The following is a 19,490-nucleotide window of genomic DNA, read 5'->3' on the forward strand; positions in this document are numbered from 1 at the left end:
GTTGGTGCAGGCTTGATGGGCCAAATGGCCTCCTTCTGCACTGTAGGGATTCTATACTGGTGGCTCATAGAATTTCTGACCACTCTGCTCTCATCCAACAATGCGGTTATGTGCCCATTTGTTCTTCCCCGTAGAAAGTAGCAATACAAATTGTTCTGATGAAGGGTCATCCAGACTTGAAACGTTAGCTACGTTCTCTGTCCACGGATGCGGTCAGACCTGCTGAGATTTTTCTGCATTTTCTGTTTTTGCTTCAAATTCCAGCATCCACAGAAATTTGCTTTGATCTTAGGTAGATTCTGGATTGACAAGAGAATCAAAGGGTATCGGTGATAGACAGGAAAATGGAGGCGAGATCACAATCAGATCAGCCATGAGCTTATCAAAAGATAGGGCAGGCCCAAGGGACTGAATAGCCTACTCCTGCTCCTAATTCATCTGTTTGTATGTAGGTTAGCAAGCGTAGGTAAATTCTGGTGAATCTGCGCTTTATGCTCTTTACAACTTCAATTTATTTTCTATATTGTGCTGCCAAAATAGTATGTAGAACTCAAAATAAGGCCTAATCTAAGTTTTGAAAAAAATCTATACCATTCATGGTACATGGATGAGAGGGGTGTGGAGGGATATGGTCCAGGTGCAGGTCAGTGGGACTAGGTAGAAAAATGGTTCAGCACAGACAAGGGCCAAAAGGCCTTGTTTCTGTGCTGTAATGTTCTATGGTTCTATGGTTCTATTCCTTTACGATTGCGTACAGTTAGGTAATTTTAAATGCGACTGTCAGTATTAAAATCTAAGATTTTAAAAATTTTATATGCAAAAATATTATTTTATCTCTCTATGATTTAATCCCCACAAGACATTGCTTTAAAAAAATAAACCAACATTTCCAATTCTGGCTGACGCTCCCCTGCTAAATTCAGATTATCATCACAGCTCCCAGTCCCACCAATCTGGCTACAACTCCACTACTTTCAGGTCATCATAGAAAAAAGCGTGCCTTGCCGAAATGCTTAACTATTTTTCTTATTAAGAAATAAGTGGCTTGTATCCAACTTTTTCACCCCCCTTGACCTCCCAGCCTCAAACCTCCAGGTCAGCTGGGGGATACCATCAAAAGGAAGCACCTATTATGTGAAAAAGCACACGTGCTGAATTGAATTGAAGCTGCAGTTTCAAACCAGACTTGAACTGGAAGTACCAGTCCCACAGAAGCTTACTAATGGTTAGTTGCATATTGCCTAACAGGTTAAAAATATGATGTTTTTAAACTTAAGAAGTGCTTCACTTTTTTTCAATAAGTGCAGTTTGCATCTATTGGAGAATACTAATAATAAAATAAATGCTCCCCACCCAACCAAATCCATTAAACCTTTTAAGGATGACTGGAGTAAGAAGAAGAAAGTCACAATGATGCTCTTTTGAGACTGTAGCTACGATCTATTGTTGAGGTTTTACTCTGCATCTGACTCATGCGAGATGTCACCTGGGAATGCTTAATACTGACGCTAAGTGCCCAAAATAGAAAAATGTTCCACTTTTCAACTCTGCAATCGTTTACAGAGTTGTGGGAGAGAAAAATCAGAACACACAAAGCGCTGCTGCCTGGTGAATGCATCATGGCAAGTTTGGAAGGATATACATCAAGCAGGACCATAACCTCTAGATTAATGCAACAGGCTTATCCTGAAACAAATTTTCTTCAATACTTGATATGGCAGTGTGGTGTCTGGCCTCCAGCTTTGCTGCACTTCATGAATGCTTGTGAGGATGATATCCAAAGTAGAGTATAGAAATATTACTGGTCAGCAGTTCAGTCTCAAAAATGGAATATACATCACCATGTGGAAAACGTCATATAATAAAATACAAAGAACAAAGAAAATTACAGCACAGGAACAGGCCCTTCGATCCTCCTCGCCTGCACCGACCATGCTATCCGGCTGAACTAAAACCCCCTACCCTTCCAGGGACCATATCCCTCTATTCCCATCCTATTCACGTATTTGTCCAGATGCCCCTTAAAACTCACATTGGTATCTGCTTCCACTACCTCCCCCGGCAGCGAGTTCCAGGCACCCACCACCCTCAGTGTAAAAAACTTGCCTCGTACATCTCCTTTAAACCTTGCCCCTCGCACCTTAAACCTATGCCCCACTAGTAATTGAGTCTTCCACCCTAGGAAAAAGCTTTTGGCTATCCATACTGTCCATGCCCCTCATAATCTTGTAGACTTCTATCAGGTCGCCCCTCAACCAGTAGAAGACAAGAACTATGTTTTCCATAAATATAAATGTACAACTTACCACTGGGGCCAAAAAGCAAAAGAGTGGAGCAGAAGGATATTCAGTACTTAATCACATGGATGCGGCTTGGCATCGCTCACTGTGTTTGAATGGTTTAAGGTGCTAGAAAAGGTGCCATTTGGATTCCAAGAAGTTTGGATATGGTTTGCAAAGGGGTGGTGGGCACGAAGGTGAATAGTTTGATCTGAGAGGAGTGAGGATGCAACACCATAAGAAATAGGAACAGGAGTTGGCCATTCAGTCCTTTGAGCCTGCTCTGCCAATTGATAAGATCATGGCTGATCTAACACTCACAAAGTCCACTTTCCTGCCTTAACACTGTAACCCTTAATTCTTCTACTCATTAAAAACCTACCAATCCCAACCATGAAAATGTCCAAGGACTTGTCCTCCACAGCTTCCTGGGGCATAGTCAAAGATTATTCAGCAGCGAAGGTACAGGTAATGGTAATGGGCAGTTTAGGCAGGCATATCAGAAGTAATGGAAATGCATTGGATTTGAGAGTGAAAGGCAACAGTAGCGAATGGTAAAGGAGAAAATGGACTGCTGCTGTAGAGAGTGACAAGATAGGGAGCAGCAAGCGGGAGAAAGGCAAACGTTCAAGGGAAAAAGACAACTTGTCCGAAGGTTTACAGAAGGCCTTGTCCGATGCCGAGCTTGGAATCCTGTTATTTAAAGCCCCGTGGAGCATTTGTATTTTAATTCTTGCTGGCATTACAATAGCAGAGCTGTTCTATGTTTTCATGACAACTTCCACAGCTCAGTGCTTTAAGGAATTTCACCCGTGCAGTGCTAAAGTGACAACAAAAGCACACAAGAATGTTTGAACAATTTAAAGACATTTCCTCCCCAGAAGACATTCTAAAACTAAGTAATACAAAGTACGTTATTGACCTGGCTAGGTGATTAGTTAGGGCAGTAGAAGACAGGAAGCAAAGATAGTAAAGTGACTACTGATGTCCCATTAGGATCTAAGCTTGCCTTCAACTATTCACTATGTACTATATAGACTTGGGTAACATTTTCCTGACCCAAAATTGCTTGCCAATGACATACAGATTGGTGGTATAATACGTAGCATCGATAAGAATCATAGAAGAATCAGAGAATTCCTACAGTGCAGAAGGAGGCCATTCGGCCCATTGAGCCTGCACCGACAACAATCTCACCCTATCCCCGTAACCCCACGTACGTATCCTGCTAACACCCCTGACACTAAGGGGCAATTTAGCATGGCCCATCAACCTCACCCACACATCTTTGGACTGTGGGAAGAAACTGAAGTACCCGGAGGAAACACACACAGACACGGAGAAAACGTGAAAACTCCACACAGACCGTGACCCAAACCGGGAAACGAACCCGGGTCCCTGACGCAATGCTAACCACTGTGCCACCCTTAAAAATTGCAGTTAGCAGAGGAAGAAGCATAAAATTAGCAAGGTATGGATATTGAGTGAATAGACAGAACTGTGGTTGGTACCTATAAATTAATTTTTAACACAGATAAAATGTAAGGTCATCTATTTTGGAGCAAATGGTGGGGGAGTCCAGAACTAGGGGTCATAGTTTGAGGATAAGGGGTAAACCTTTTAGAACTGAGGCGAGGAGAAATTTCTTCACCCAGAGGGTGGTGAATATGTGGAATTCACTACCACAGAAAGTAGTTGAGGCCAAAACATTGTCTGATTTAAAAAAGGAATTAGATATAGCTCTTGTGACTAAAGGGATCAAGGGATGTGGGGCGGGGCAGGAAATCAGGATATTGAATTCAATGATCAGCCATGATCAAAATGAATGGCGGAGCAGGCTCAAAGGGCCGAATGGCCTCCTCCTGCTTCTAGGTTTTTATGTTTCTATGTTAAAACAGGACAAAGCCAAACAAAGTAGGTCCATCAAAACATTATCACAGTTCAAAAGATCAGTTCATGAGCAGAAATCATAAACCTGGCTTGTCTTCCTTGAAATATGGCGGGTTAAGGGTTATTTTGATTAAGGCTTCCAGTTTTTTAAAAATCATTTAAGGGACGTAGGTTTCATTGGCTAGGCCAGCATTTATTGCCCATTCCTAATTGCCCTCGAGAAGGTGGTGGTGAGCTGCCTTCTTTAACTGCTGCAGTCCATGCAGTGTGGCATTCTTAAAGGAATTGTTAAGAGTTAGAGATAGGCTCTCCGGGGCGCGCACAAGGGAGAGAGAGAGAGAGGAGGCAACTAGTGAAAGAGGTTTAAGGCAAGAGGATCTTAAAATCAGAACCACATTGTTCAGGATACAAATTATAAAACTTGTAATTTTTCACACAAAGGGCAGTAAAAGGTCTCCCCCACAGTCAGTAAATGCCAGCTCAATTCATTTTAAATTTGAAATCTTCAGGTTTTTTTTGCTGGACAATGGTGTGAAGTCAAGGTCAGTGATTGCAGTTAAGATACGGGTCAGCCATGATCTCATTAAATGGCGGTGCAGGCTTAAGAGGCTGGTTCACCCTCTCACTGGTGTGTAGCATTGAACTAGATAATTACAACTTGCCTTCATCTCCTCCCCAATTCGAGCGGCACTTGAGGCAGACAAAGCATTTGCTTATGTCTGTTCATGTGGCTGGAACAGGTCGGCAGAGGCTCGAGAGGTGCTACTCCACATCAAGCATGGGCGACCAGGAGACTCTCTATCGAACCGAGTGGCAGGATTTACAGGTTGCTACTCAACCCGTTTGGCCACACTATGGACACTTGGCCATTATATCCTGCATTATGCCCAAACCCAAAGCGTCTTGACTTAAGAGGCAGGGACACAATCCACTGCACTACAAGACCTTCCCAAACACTTAAAATAGCAGAAACAAAATACAATTGACGAAAATACTCCAAGTGAGCCTTTTACCTTCAGTCGCTGGAACCTTCATGTATTGTTCCACTAGATTCTGGACGTAGACACTTAAGGCAGATCTCTTCACAGGCATCTCAGTGGCACCTTCTTCAGGCCTAAACTTTCTGTCATTACTGTGTAACCACACGCACAACTAAAATAAAAATCCACAAGAACCAAGAAATTAGATTCAAGTTGGATAAATGATGGCAATGTATCCACCTATAGTATGAACAAATCTATCAAGCAATTACTTATTCAAGTTGAAATGCAGGTTAAAAAGGTCCACCGTTCCCATCCCAAGTTAGAAAAGAGAGAAAAAAAAACAGGCTAAGTTTCTTCACTTGGTGGGCCAGAGAACTGCTGGACAGTGAAAGGTGTGGATGCCAGATGATGCAGGACTGGACTCGACCACTCACCTTTCACACAAAGAACAAGCACATTGCCCAGGTACCGGAATGTTCCCAGTGACGATATATCATACACCCACCACCAGCAGGAGAAGTGGGGAGATTAGAGCAGGAAATCAGCAGAAGAAAATAGCAGTTCAAACTCTCCGAGTTCTTTTGCCAAAGTGGATGGTTTTGTATATCACCGTATACACTATCTGACACACCTCCTCACCAAATCACTAAATTGGTGTATATTCCTTTGTATTCTCTTTACAGCTTTCTCACAGAATCCCTTCTCACCTAACTTTGTATCGTCAGAAAATCTGGATATGTTTAATTCAGTCCCCTCATTTAAGTCATTAGTATAGATTGTAATTTCCGAAGCCCAAGCACTGTTCCTTGAAGAGCTCCACTAGATACACTCTCCCATCCTCAAAACGACCTGTTTATCCCTACCCTCTGGTTTATGCCTGTTAACCAACCATGCCAATATAGTGCCCCATACTGAGAGTCCTAATCTTGGGTAACGAGCTAGTGTGGCACCTCATTGCGCGCCTTCTGAAAAACCAAATATGCTACATCCTCTGCCTTTGCCCTTTATCTACCATGCTAATTACATCCTCAAAAATGAATTAAACATGTCAAACAATACTTCCCTTTCACAAAACCATGCTGACTTTGTGTAACTGCAGTGATTCTCTAAGTACCACTACCATGTTCTTAATAGACTTGAGCATTTTACTATTACTGATGTCACGCTAACTGGTCTGTAGTTTGTTTTCTCTCTTCATCCTTTCTTGATTGTCAGAGTCGCATCTGCTACCTTTCAATCTAGGCAATTCAGGAAGGTGAAAACCAATGCGTCTAATACAATCTACAACAAACTTTGACAAAGGGTCTTCTGGAGTCGAAACGTCAGCTCTTTTCTCTCCTTATAGATGCTGCCTGGCCTGCTGAGATGTTCCAGCATTTTCTCTTTTGGTTTAACCAATGCATCTGTGCTGCATGACTGGCAAGCAACAGCAGCATCCATTCAAAAGGACAATTGTGGTCAGGGGGGGAGGATTTCTGCATTGTTGACGGTGCTGTCCTTGGTCTGAAATGTTGAACCAAGGCCCTAAATGGCCTCCAACAACAAAATTCCTCAAACACTACATATGAGAAAAGTAGAAACACAGGAATTGCTAAATGAAAAAAAGACCACTGTCCATCGAGTTCACCTTCTACTGTCCTGGTAGTTTAGTAGACACATGGGAACACCACCACTTGGACGTTCCCCTCCAAGCCACGCCCCAGCCTGACTGGGGAAGGAAACCGGAGCACCCGGAGGAAACCCATGCAGACACGGGGAGAATGCGCAAATTCCATATAGACAGTCACCCAAGGCCGGAATCGAACCTGGGTCTCTGGCACTTGAGGCAGCAGTGCTAACCACTGTGCCACCGCGCCACCCTTGTGCGCTTCTCAGGAACATAATCACATGAATATTGACAGCTGGCTAAAAGGCATATTATAACAGCTGAACAATAAATTGTAACTCCTAGCTCCAATTATCAAACTTTACATTGATGGAAGTAAATCAGTCCATGGTATCTGTGGAATCTGACCCAGGTTGATAGGGTTGTTAAGAAGGCGTACGGTGTGTTAGCTTTTATTGGTAGAGGGATTGAGTTTCGGAACCAGGAGGTCATGCTGCAACTGTACAAAACTCTGGTGCGGCCGCACTTGGAGTATTGCGTACAGTTCTGGTCGCCGCATTATAGGAAAGATGTGGAAGTGTTGGAAAGGGTGCAGAGGAGATTTACCAGGTTGTTTTCGTTAGAGAGAAGGTTAAGAGGTGACTTAATAGAGGCATACAAGATGATCAGAGGATTAGATAGGGTGGATAGTGAGAGCCTTTTTCCTCGGATGGCTAACACGAGGGGACATAGCTTTAAATTGATGTCAGAGGTAGGTTCTTTACTCAGAGAGTAGTAAGGGCGTGGAATGCCCTGCCTGCAGCAGTAGTGGACTCGTCAACATTAAGAGCATTCAAATGGTTATTGGATAAACATATGGATGATATTGGAATAGTGTAGGTTAGATGGGCTTTAGATTGGTTCCACTGGTCGGCGCAACATCGAGGGCCGAAGGGCCTGTACTGCGCTGTAATGTTCTATGTTCTAAGATATATTTCCTGCCCTCACTCCATATTTATGCCAAATATTTATCCACTTCCCTTGACAAACCACCACAGATTCAGTTCCAATTTCATAGATGTCTCATACGTTTTTAAAATGTTTTTATTTATTAATGTCACAAGTAGGCTTACATTAACACTGCAATGAAGTTACTGTGAAAAAAACTTTAACAACCTTCATCTTGTCTTCATGTTAACTGTGGTTCAATTGGTCGCGCTCTTGCCCGAGTTAGAAGATTCTGGGACTTGGGCACATAAGACAAGGCAGTACAGTACTGAGAGAGTGCGGCAATGTCATGTACTTGAAACATTAACACTGATTCTCTTCACAGTTGCTGCCAGACCTGAATTTTCCCAGCATTTTGTTTTATTTCAAGTTTCCAGCATCCACAGTATTTTGTTTTTATATAAATGCAAGTCTTTTTTCATTATCGTGTGTGATCTAGTGACCAGCAGAGCTGATTCTTCCCTAGCCACCTCCTCAAAACGTCTCAGAATGCTGATCAAAACAAGAGTTATAAACTCATAGAAAATATTGTCCACTATATTTTGTATCAATACGATGCATTGGGGATTTACGGTGGGGAACACAAACTCCATTTCAGACCTGCAGTACCATTCAGAACCTACACTGAGAATAATGATGCTTAGCAGGTCAGCAGCACCACCAGCAGGAATATAGTGGTACAGCGGCTTGTAAAACACACGGGTGTAACTTAGTCTTGCCAGTAGGAAGAGAGGTTGAATCCGCAGGCTGTTTTCATTTGGTGTCGCGAAGAGGCGGGCAATTCGCTATCACATGCTTTGCCTTACTGCCGAACACAACTAAGGGACAGATTTTCCTGGGACTCGCTCCACTGCAATGGCAGATCTGATGTGGATCCCTCGAATGGTGCAAAAGAAAGGGGCGGCTCAGTGGCACAGTGGGTTAGCACTGCTGTCCCACAGCGCCAGGGACCCAGATTCAATTCCGGCCTTGGGTCACTGTCTGTGCGGAGTCTGCACATTCTTCTTGTGTCTGCGTGGGTTTCCTCCGGGTGCTCCGGTTTCCTCCCACAGTCCAAAGATGTGGGGGTTAGGTTGATTGGCCATGCTAAATTGACCCCAGTATCAGGGATGGATTAGCATATGTGGGGTTACAGGAATAGGGCCTGGGTGGGATTGTGGTCGGTGCAGACTCGATGGGCTGAATGGCCTCCTTCTGCACTGCAGGGATTCTATGAAATTACGGCGCAAGTGACTTACGCCAATAATTACATCATCCAATATTTTACTGGGACTTCTGCACCATTCTGATGTTGCCCTCAAGGGAAGTTAGAAACTAATCATAGCTCTGCCCATATTAAAACCAATGATAATTATTAATTTTCCTGCATGCAAGCTGGTTTTCATGCTGCTTCCACTTAAATGTGAAAGAGACATGTCGAAGTTTTTTGCCCTGCACTCATCAGGAGACTTCACAAGGATACCAGTATATTCTTGAAATGTCCTGATGAATGCAAGACAAAAAACTTTGGCACGCCTTTTATTGCAGTAATACTCAAGTTCTGTACTACCAAAGGACTATTGGATGTAAAAACAGCGCTGGAGAACTGGCAGTGGTGATTTATAGACTTATATTAGAGAGAACATGGAAACAGAAATAAGCCAATCAGTCACTTCAGTTACACCATTCGTGGCTCATCTGTATCTCAACATGGTGAACCTGCCTTGGTTCTGTAACTCCGAATATCCTTGCCTAATACAAAATCTACCAATTGCAGTTATAAATTTTCAAATTGATCTAGCAGCTGGCTCGGGCTTTTAGGGAGAGTTCCAGATGTCCACAATCCTGTATGTGAAGAAGTGCTTCCTGACATCAGCCAACCTCTAATTTTCAAGTCAAAGCCCCCTTGTTGTGGATCCTCCCACCACAGGAAATAGCTTCTGTGTATTTATTCAGATCGTTTAAACATCTCAAAGCACCTCAACAGATCAACCATATTCAATGGAATACAAGGTTGAAAGCAACTTCCTCCCCCCCCCCCCTCCAGAGTTTGAGTGTCTTTGCGGAGGTTCCCTGATCCTTTATGAAAGATAGTCACATCATGACTTCACAAATCCAAAACATTCCTGATCACAGACATTTTTACACCAATGGCCATTTAAAACCCTCCTTTTGAGCAGAAGCCGTGTATTACTGGTTGAGCCACCATATAGTTTCAGGGAAATTCCTTTAAATCCTTTAAAAGTGCATTTGGGTTGTTTTAGATTAAAGCAATGCAACTCTTGAAGTGTGTGTTTCAGGCTCAGGCGGGTGCCAGGGAGAGGGATGAAAGTAGATTAACCCCCCTCCTCCTGTTTAAGCAGCTACTATGAAACAATGTAAATGTCTGATCAAATTTTCAAAACACTGCACAACACTAGGAAAAGTGACTTTGAAACGTTTTAAAGAAAGTTGCCAGAAACTTTATGATGAGGTGTCGGCGTTGGACAGGGATAGGTACTGGGGTGAGCACAGTAAGAAGTCTCACAACACCAGGTTAAAAGTACAACAGGTTTTTTTTTAATACTTTTCCAATTCAATCAAATCAAATCCAATTCAGAGTCTCAACAAGTTGAGACATTTCAGATCCAGGCTGACAAGACAGGGCAAGCGACCAAACCACCCTGTCCTGGGCCCGATCTACATGAGCCAAGCTGATTGGAGAAGGGGGAGGTTCCTCCTCCAAGACTTGAGCTCATTTGCATCTTAGCCAAAAGGCCGAGATGCCGCTTTTAAAAATTGCTTCATATGAAACATATGAAGCCTCAGCGTAACCTAATGACCTCAACCAAGTGCGGCCGACCATGGGCTGCCGTCCATACACTTGATCTTAGCCAAAAGGCCGAGAAGCGATTGGTAGCACGAGCTTTCGGAGCGCTGCTCCATCAGGTGACTGGAGAGTTGGGTTCACAAACATGGCATATATAGAGAGACTCGATTGCAAGATAATGGTTGGCTCGCATTCCAACCATGATCTCTGTCAACATTTGCTGTATTTGTGAACCCAACTCTCCACTCACCTGATGAAGGGGCAATGCTCCGAAAGCTCGTGCTACCAAATAAACCTGTTGGGACTTTAACCTGGTGTTGTACTTACAGAAACTATATGGGCAGCTTAACCAATAATACATGGTTTCTGCTCTTTACATACAGATGTACTCCATACACGATCATTTTTATTCTCATACCTCCATCCACAATTTTGTACCCCGTGTTAAAGCCTCCTCGGTTCGAATGGACACCAGGAAATTTGAAATGTCAGACAGTGTCACTTTTTCCTAAGGGGACAAAAAAATGTGCTTGTTTATCTCCAGTGGCAGAAATACACTTCAGCAATATTACAGTGACAACAACTTACTATCTATAATAGTTGTTTGCAACAGGAATCACTTACAGATCTCACTTATCTCCTTAAATGTGGAGTGGGTACTTGAGGAAAATTGAAGTGAGTCTTGAAAAACAAAACAGATCGACAAAGGAGATAGAATTTCAATCGAAGATTGTGGAAATGGAAAAACAACTAAGGGCTTCACCTGCTAAGTATTTTAGTTTCCAAAATACGAAGCAGAGTAAAACATTTTATTCTAAACCTTTATACTCCAATCTGGAAGACCCAGGATTCAAACAGGTTTCCTGCATACAGGTCACCCTATTAAAGAGTATTATTAAACTAGAAAGAGTACAGAAAAAATTTACTAGGATGCTACCGGGACTTGACGGTTTGAGTTATGAAGGAGAGGCTGAATAGACTGGGACATTTTTCCCCTGGAGCGTAGGAAGCTTCGGGGTGATTTTATAGAGGTCTGTAAAAGAATGAGGGGCATCAGCTAGATAGTCAATATCTTTTTCCAAAGGTATGGGAGTCTAAAACTAGAGGGCATAGAATCATAGAAACCCTACAGTACAGAAAGCGGCCATTTGGCCCATCGAGTCTGCACCGACCACAATCCCACCCAGGCCCTACCCCATATCCCTACATATTTACCCGCTAATCCCTCTAACCTACGCATCTCAGGACACTAAGGGACAATTTTAGCATGGTCAATCAACCTAACCCACACATCTTTGGACTGTGGGAGGAAACCGGAGCACCCGGAGGAAACACATGCAGACACGAGGAGAATGTGCAAACTCCACACAGTGACCCAAGCCGGGAATCGGACCCAGTCCCTGGAGCTGTGAAGCAGCAGTGCTAACCACTGTGCTACCGTGCCACCTGCACAATAGGTTTAAGGTGAGAGGGGAGATACACAAAAGGGTCCAGAGGGGCAATTTTTTCAGAGGGTGGTGAGTGCCTGGAACGAGCTGCCAGAGGCAGTCATAGAAGCAGGTTCAAATTTGTCTTTTAAAAAGCATTTGGACAGTCATATGGGTAAGCTGGGTATAGAGGAATATGGGCCAAATGCGGGCAATTGGGACTAGCTTAAAAAAGAGGGCAGCATGGACAAGTTGGGCCGAAAGGCCTGTTTCCATGCTGTAAACCTCTATGACTCTAAGAATTCCAGATCGATTAACGAAGTCATTTTAAATCATTTGAATCAAATCGTTTGCTTTGCATCATTTCAGACTGGTTTTTTTCTCCCCCATTTTCTGTCTCTGTCCAAACGAAGTTGCTTCAGAACTTGTATTTTGTTTTTTTCATATGTACAAATGAAAGATTACATACCTGACCCATTCTGCTTCAATTATCTGAAGCCCAGTTACCTCATGCCCATCATTCTCCTTAACAGTTTATTCATTGAGATTAAAATTTTTAGAAATGGACAACCAAGCTTAAACTTTGGACAAAGTTATAAACTGTACAGCAGCTTTAGCTCCGGGTTTCATTGGAAATGGAACTTGGTTCATTAAAAGTCCTCAGTGGAATTACTCTCATTGCCGATTGCACGTCCAAAAATTACAACAAATTGGTCTTCCACAGCAGTCAAGTTTGGGTATAGTCACAAACGGAAAGTTTGCACCAAGCCAACAACTCAACTGAGTGTTCAATTTCTAATCTGTTTATCCCATCTCATGGCACTTAATTCTGACGATTGAGACGAAAGAACATTTTATCATTCACTTCATTTCAACCCCATTGCAGCACTTGTGGTGAGTGTACGCTGCCTGGATCATCATATCTTCTTGGGTGAAGTGCAATATATGTCAACAAATAGAACATAGAACATTACAGCGCAGTACAGGCCCTTCGGCCCTCGATGTTGCGCCGACCAGTGGAACCAATCTAAAGCCCCTCTAATCTACACTATTCCAATATCATCCATATGTTTATCCAATAACCATTTGAATGCTCTTAATGTTGACAAATAGAAGAGATTGGAAAATGAAAGAAATGTCCAAAAAGAAATGTTGCTCCATTTTGCTGCAATCTCTCACAGCTACACTCTGATATCTAAGACATTCTCCCTCTCTTGTTCTGATGAAACGTTAACTATACTTTCCCTCCTGACAGATGCTGCCAGACCTGCTGAGGTTTTCCAGCATCCTCTGTTCTTGTTCCTATATACTGTATGGCTGACACTAACTCGACGGGAATCGAAAAACAGAACAGGGAATGCTGGAAATCTGAACTGAAAACAAAATGCTGAAAATACAGCCGGTTACAGTAATATCCGAGAAGAGAAACGGGGTCAATGTTTCAGGTCCGTGACTTTTCATCAGAACTGGAAAAGGTCAGAGATGTTATTGGTTTTAAGCAAGTGGTGTGGGGGATATGAACAAAAGGTGGCCCATGATAGGCTAAAAAAACAGGAGATTGAATGACAGAAGAAGTCTTCCGGGGCCAAAGGGAATGGCAATGTGGCAAGTTAAGAAACAAAGGATGTGCCTCGAGCAGGAGTGCTGCTGAAAGAAAGAGAAACTGGAACAAGTAAAGAAAGGAAACAGAGAGGGGACAGAGGTTATGGTCTGAAATTGTTGAACTCATGTATTGCTGAAACAAAAGAGACATGGCAAAGCTTTTCATACAATCATGGAATCTACAGTGCAGAAAGAGACCATTTGGCCCATCGAGCCTGCACTGACAACAATCCCACCCAGGCCCTTTCCCATAACCCCATATACATTTACCCTCTTAATCCCCCTGTCACTAAGGGATAATTTAGCATGGCCAATCAACCTAACCCACAAATCTTTGGACTGAGGAGAAAAACCGGAGCACCCAGAGGAAACCCACGCAGACACGAGGAAAATGTGCAAACTCCACACAGACAGTGAACTGAGGCAAGAATTAAACCCGGGTCCCTGGCGCTGTGAGGCAGCAATGCTAGCCACTGCGCCACCATCATCTTGCCCTCTTTTTAGGTCAAACCAAATAAACAAACTCAGATCAAGTCAGGACAAAGTAAAAGGGGCAGCTCCCCAAAAGGAGGGGGAACAGCCCGAACAGAAATCAAAGTACAAAGGAAACTTAAAAACATCAAATTAAAACACATCAGGACATCCCGCAAGAATAAGAGTGTACGGGGAAAACAACAATTTATGCTCTGAGGCCCACGATAAAGTGAGCGTTTATACAAGATGAGATTGAACAGATTGGTAATAGGGTTACTAATTTACACCATGTTCTACACGGTGCTTGATTTGAGGTGTGTGGATTTCTTTCATTTTGCAATTTGATCAGATTATGCCGCCATATTGCTTCACTCGATGACTGCACCATAAACGATAACCATTTGAAACACGTCCACATCATAAACTCACTTGAGCAGAAAGCAAGAAACTACAAAGGGTCGTGAATGTAGCCGATCCATCACACAAACCAGCCTCCCATCCATTGACTGCCTACACTTCCTGCTGCCTCGGCAAAGCAGCCAGCATAATTAGAAGTTTAGAAGTTTATTTATTAGTGTATTTATTAGTGTCATAAGTAGGCTTACATTAACACCGCAATGAAATTACTGTGAAAATCCCCTAATCGCCACACTCTGGCGCCTGTTCGGGTACACTGAGGGAGAATTTAGCACAACCAATGCACCTAACCAGCACATCTTTCGGACTGTGGGAGGAAACCGGAGCACCCAGAGGAAACCCATGCAGACATGGGGAGAACATGCAAACTCCACACAGACAGTGAACAGAGTCGGGAATCGAACCCTGGTCCCTCGCACTGGGGCAGCAGGGCTAACCACTGTGCCGCCCCATGCACCCCAGACATTCTCTCTTCCACCTTCTTCCATCGGGAAAAAGATACAAAAGTCTGAGGTCACGTACCAACCGACTCAAGAACAGCTTCTTCCCTGCTGCCGTCAGACTTTTGAATGGACCTACCTCGCATTAAGTTGATTTTTCTCTCCACCCTAGCTATGATCAACATTCTGCACTCTCTCGTTTCCTTTTCTATGAGCAGTATGTTTTGTCTGTATAGCGCACAAGAAACAATACTTTTCACTGTATGTTAATACACGTGACAATAATAAATCAAATCAAAACAGTTTGGTAATGCAATTAACGACGTCACTAAAAACATGTAACAAGTCTCTCCAACAGTGTACCCTCATGTTTTCCCCTTATACTGGTATTCGTGCAAAATGGTCTATCAGTGCAAGATGAAAAGCTTTGACACGTCTCTTTTTTCAGTAATATTCAAGTTCTCTAATACAAGACTTCTACTTGTTGAACTCAATGTTCATTCCAGAGGGTTGTAAAGTACCTAATCGAAAGATGTTCCTGAAGCTAATGTTGAGCTTCACTGGAACAATGAAGTCAGTCGAGGACAGAGACGTCAGTGTGAGAACAAGGGGGAGATTTAAAATGACAGGCCATCAGAAGTCCAGGGCAATTCATAGATGCATAGACGTTTACACAAAGGAAGCCATCAGCCCATCATGCCCACGCTGGTCAGTAAAGATCTGACTACACCAATCCCATTTTCCAGCACTTGGCCCATAGTCCTGGAGGTTACAGTAGTGCAGGTGAACATCTAAATACTTCTTCAATGTTACGAGAGTTCTGACTCAGCCACCTTTTCAGGCAGTGAGTTCCAGACTCCCACCACCCTCTGGGTGAAAATGTTTCTCCTCAACTCCCCCCTTAGCCTGCTACCTCTTAGCTTAAATCTCTTAGCTAAAATCTGGCCCCTCCACTAATTGAAAAAGAGCTTTCCGATCCAGTCCATCTGCCCCTCATAATCTTACACACCTTTATCAGGTTCCCTCTCAAGCTTTGCTGCTCCAAGGAAAAGAGCCCCAGCCTTTCCAATCTCTCCTCATAGCTCAGACCCTCCAGCCCAATCAGTATCCTGGAAAATCATCTCTGCACCCTTTCCAGTGCAATCACATCCTTCCTATAACGTGGTGACCAGAATTGCACGCAGTACTCCAGTTAGGGCCTAACCAGCGTAATTCTTGTATGTAAATAGAGGTATACCATGAAGCAGTCACACCTCTAACTTTTCCCAATTCTGATGATAGGTCACAGACCTGAAAATGTTAACCCTTTCTCTCCACACATGGTGCCTGCTGAGTAGTTCCAGTATTTTCTGTTTTTACATCTACAGGTTACATTTCATTAAGGCTCCAGCACAGCTGTTGCACGAAGAGATTCCTTACAGGTGTTGAGTTAAAGGAGTAAGAATTCCTTACCACATTAGTTAAATGCATTGCAGTCTGCAGAAGGTAGCACTGAGCTGCTCCTCGCAACAACACTTGGTGATTGGTCATAGTGCAGCGTATTACTTCTCTGTAAAGCAACAGAGGTAAAAATAAAGGCCAAATGTTAGTATTTTCCAGAAGGGTAAATAAAGATTTTTATTTAAATATGTTCCTTCACAGACAAAAGGCATATTACAATGGTTCATGATGTATTCTAGTTGCAGGTGTTAAGCACATCCCGTAACACAACAGTAGGCTCAAAATTTTAAAGTGTAGTTTGCAGTGAAATAGTATTGTAAAATGATCACCCATAAAGTGTACCATTTTAGAAGTCATAGAAGTCATAGAAACCCTACAGTGCAGAAGGAGGCCATTCGGCCCATCGAGTCTGCACCGACCACAATCCCACCCAGGCCCTACCCCCACATATTTACCCACTAATCCCTCTAACCTATGCACCTCAGGGGCAATTTTTAACCTGGCCAATCAACCTAACCCGCACATCTTTGGACTGTGGGAGGAAACCGGAGCACCCGGAGGAAACCCACGCAGACACGAGGAGAATGTGCAAACTCCACACAGACAGTGACCCGAGCTGAGAATCGAACCCGGGACCCTGGAGCTGTGAAGCAGCAGTGCTAACCACTGTGCTACCGTGCCGCCCCATTTTTCAACAAGATTTTTCAACAAGTTTCTGCCTTTTTAAAAGAACCAAAAGTCTCAGCGCAAAAAGTCCATGTTAGCATTTACCCCATTATGTGAGCAAACATTTCTAATAACATTCGCACACCCTATTCCCTTCAGTCCTTTTTCATTTATCCAACTATCCATTCCAATCTCCAGTGTTGACATAGCTTCTGCCTCAACCACTAACCCCATTCCATGGCAGAGCACGGAGTCTTAAATTGTTGTCAGTAGAGTCAAAATTAATCTTCTGCAATCATCCTTACCGAAGAGCATGAAGCCCTTCTACTCCCCAGGTTTTGCGAGAGGGGATGTGCACCAGGGCTCGAGAGATGAAGAGTATGGGGATAGCGCACCAGTGCTTGGCAGCCATGCTCTTAATCAACTTCATGAGGAAGTCACCTAATCAAAGGAAATAAAACATTTTTTTGGCTTTCCATACAAAGCAGTTCAAAAGACAACAACAAACAGCACCCCTGAGACAAACTGCAAATTATTTCCAGACTCCAAACATGATATACATTAATAATAAAGAATTTCAATATACATTTGTCAATGCAAGTGCAATATGTTATCTAATAAGTATTGGATTGGGATTAAAATATCAAAATATTTCAATCACTAACATTTTATGGTGCATCATAATTTTATTTTAATGACTGTAGCATTGCTCATCAGGTTAGAACAGGGAATGATCCCTGATATACTGTTTTTTTAAGTGGTGGAGGTTTCCAACTGAAAAACACTTACAAACCATACTTAATTATACTAATGATCTAACTGTATAGTAACTATAATTATTTATTTTATATTTAGCCTTATAGCAACTACAAATCTTTATTTTATACCCTTTCACAGGACATGGATATCACGGGCTGGGCTGGTACTTGTTGTCCATCCCTAATTGCCCTTGAGTAGGTGGTGGTGAGACACTGTTCTGAACTGCTGTAATCCATGTGGGGTTGGTACACACACGGTGCTGTTAGGGAGGAGGTTCGAGGATTTTGATATAACGACAGTGAAAGAACAGCAATATAGTTCCAAGTCAGGATGGTCTGTGACTCGGAGGGGAAATTGCAAGTAATTTTTTTTTTATTCATTCGTGGGACATGGGCGTCGCTGGCTGGCCAGCATTTATTGCCCATCCCTAGTTGCCTGAGGACACATTGCTGGTGTCCCCGTGCATCTGCTGTCCTTCCTGGGTTCGTGGGTTGCAAGGTGCTGTCAAAGGGGGACGGAATACCGGCTGCAGTGCCTCTAGTAGATTGTACACATTGCTGTCACTGCAGTTCGGTGGTGGGAGGGGGTGAATGTTTAAGTGGTGGATGGGGTGCCAATCAAGTAGGCTGCTTTAGCCCTGTTAAGGTTCTCGCATGTCGTTGGAGCTGCACTCATCCAGGCAAGCGGAGAATAGTCCATCACACTCCCGACTTGTGCCTTTTAGATGATGGATGCTGTAAATACTTGTTATATATTAATTATTCACTAATTATTTAAACATCGCCAAACTAACAGAGAAAACAAAATAAAAAAGGATGCTCAATTGTTCTGGGTGCAAAATAATTTCAAACTGATGATTTTCCAAATTAAATTGATGAATTGTATAAAACAGCTCCCTGGAATGGTCGATCAGATAAATGTTCAGAGGGCAGGAAAATCAAAGGTTTGATCCTCAATTTGTGCTAATGTTGGATCTCAGCTGAGACGGCAGAAGGAGAGAGATGACAGGGCAGTGGCAAGGAGAGAATGAAACAAATAAAAGCCAGTGCGGGATTCCATTCCTGATCATTGCCTGGTGACTTGTTCATGGATATCAGGTGAAGACAGGATTAGAGTTCAGCTGTCATGCTTCCCATGGTGAAAAAAAACACCTGCCCACCTGGCTGCTAACAACATAAAGAACAAGAACAAAGAACAAAGAACAGTACAGCACAGGAAACAGGCCCTTCGGCCCTCCCAAGCCTGTGCCGCTCCTTGGTCCAACTAGACCAATCGTTTGTATCCCTCCATTCCCAGGCTGCTCATGTGACTATCCAGGTAAGTCTTAAACGATGTCAGCGTGCCTGCCTCCACCACCCTACTCGGCAGCGCATTCCAGGCCCCCACCACCCTCTGTGTAAAAAACGTCCCTCTGATATCTGAGTTATACTTCGCCCCTCTCACCTTGAGCCCGTGACCCCTCGTGATCGTCACCTCCAACCTGGGAAAAAGCTTCCCACTGTTCACCTTATCTATACCCTTCATAATCTTGTACACCTCTATTAGATCTCCCCTCATTCTCCGTCTTTCCAAGGAGAACAACCCCAGTCTACCCAATCTCTCCTCATAGCTAAGACCCTCCATACCAGGCAACATCCTGGTAAACCTTCTCTGCACTCTCTCCAATGCCTCCACGTCCTTCTGGTAGTGCGGTGACCAGAACTGGACGCAGTACTCCAAATGTGGCCTAACC

At 43.3% G+C, this 19,490-nt stretch overlaps 1 protein-coding gene across 4 annotated transcripts in view; it reads right to left on the reverse strand.

The window, feature by feature from the left end:
- tarbp1 (TAR (HIV-1) RNA binding protein 1) overlaps positions 1-19,490 on the reverse strand; it is a 170,546-nt gene that overhangs the window by 135,782 nt on the left and 15,274 nt on the right. For all 4 annotated transcript variants that reach the window (XR_013499614.1, XM_078229496.1, XM_078229497.1 and 1 more), the window contains exons 7-10: positions 17,305-17,440; positions 16,346-16,442; positions 10,952-11,041; positions 5,183-5,321 (exon numbers count right to left, since the gene is read on the reverse strand). Coding sequence is in view for 3 of the 4 variants with exons in the window: in XM_078229496.1 (XP_078085622.1) it covers positions 5,183-5,321; positions 10,952-11,041; positions 16,346-16,442; positions 17,305-17,440 (462 nt within the window). In the remaining variant the exon portion in view is untranslated. The remainder of the gene's footprint in view (positions 1-5,182; positions 5,322-10,951; positions 11,042-16,345; positions 16,443-17,304; positions 17,441-19,490) is intronic.

This window comes from Mustelus asterias, chromosome 15 (assembly GCF_964213995.1).
Source record: "Mustelus asterias chromosome 15, sMusAst1.hap1.1, whole genome shotgun sequence".
NCBI lineage: Eukaryota > Metazoa > Chordata > Chondrichthyes > Carcharhiniformes > Triakidae > Mustelus > Mustelus asterias.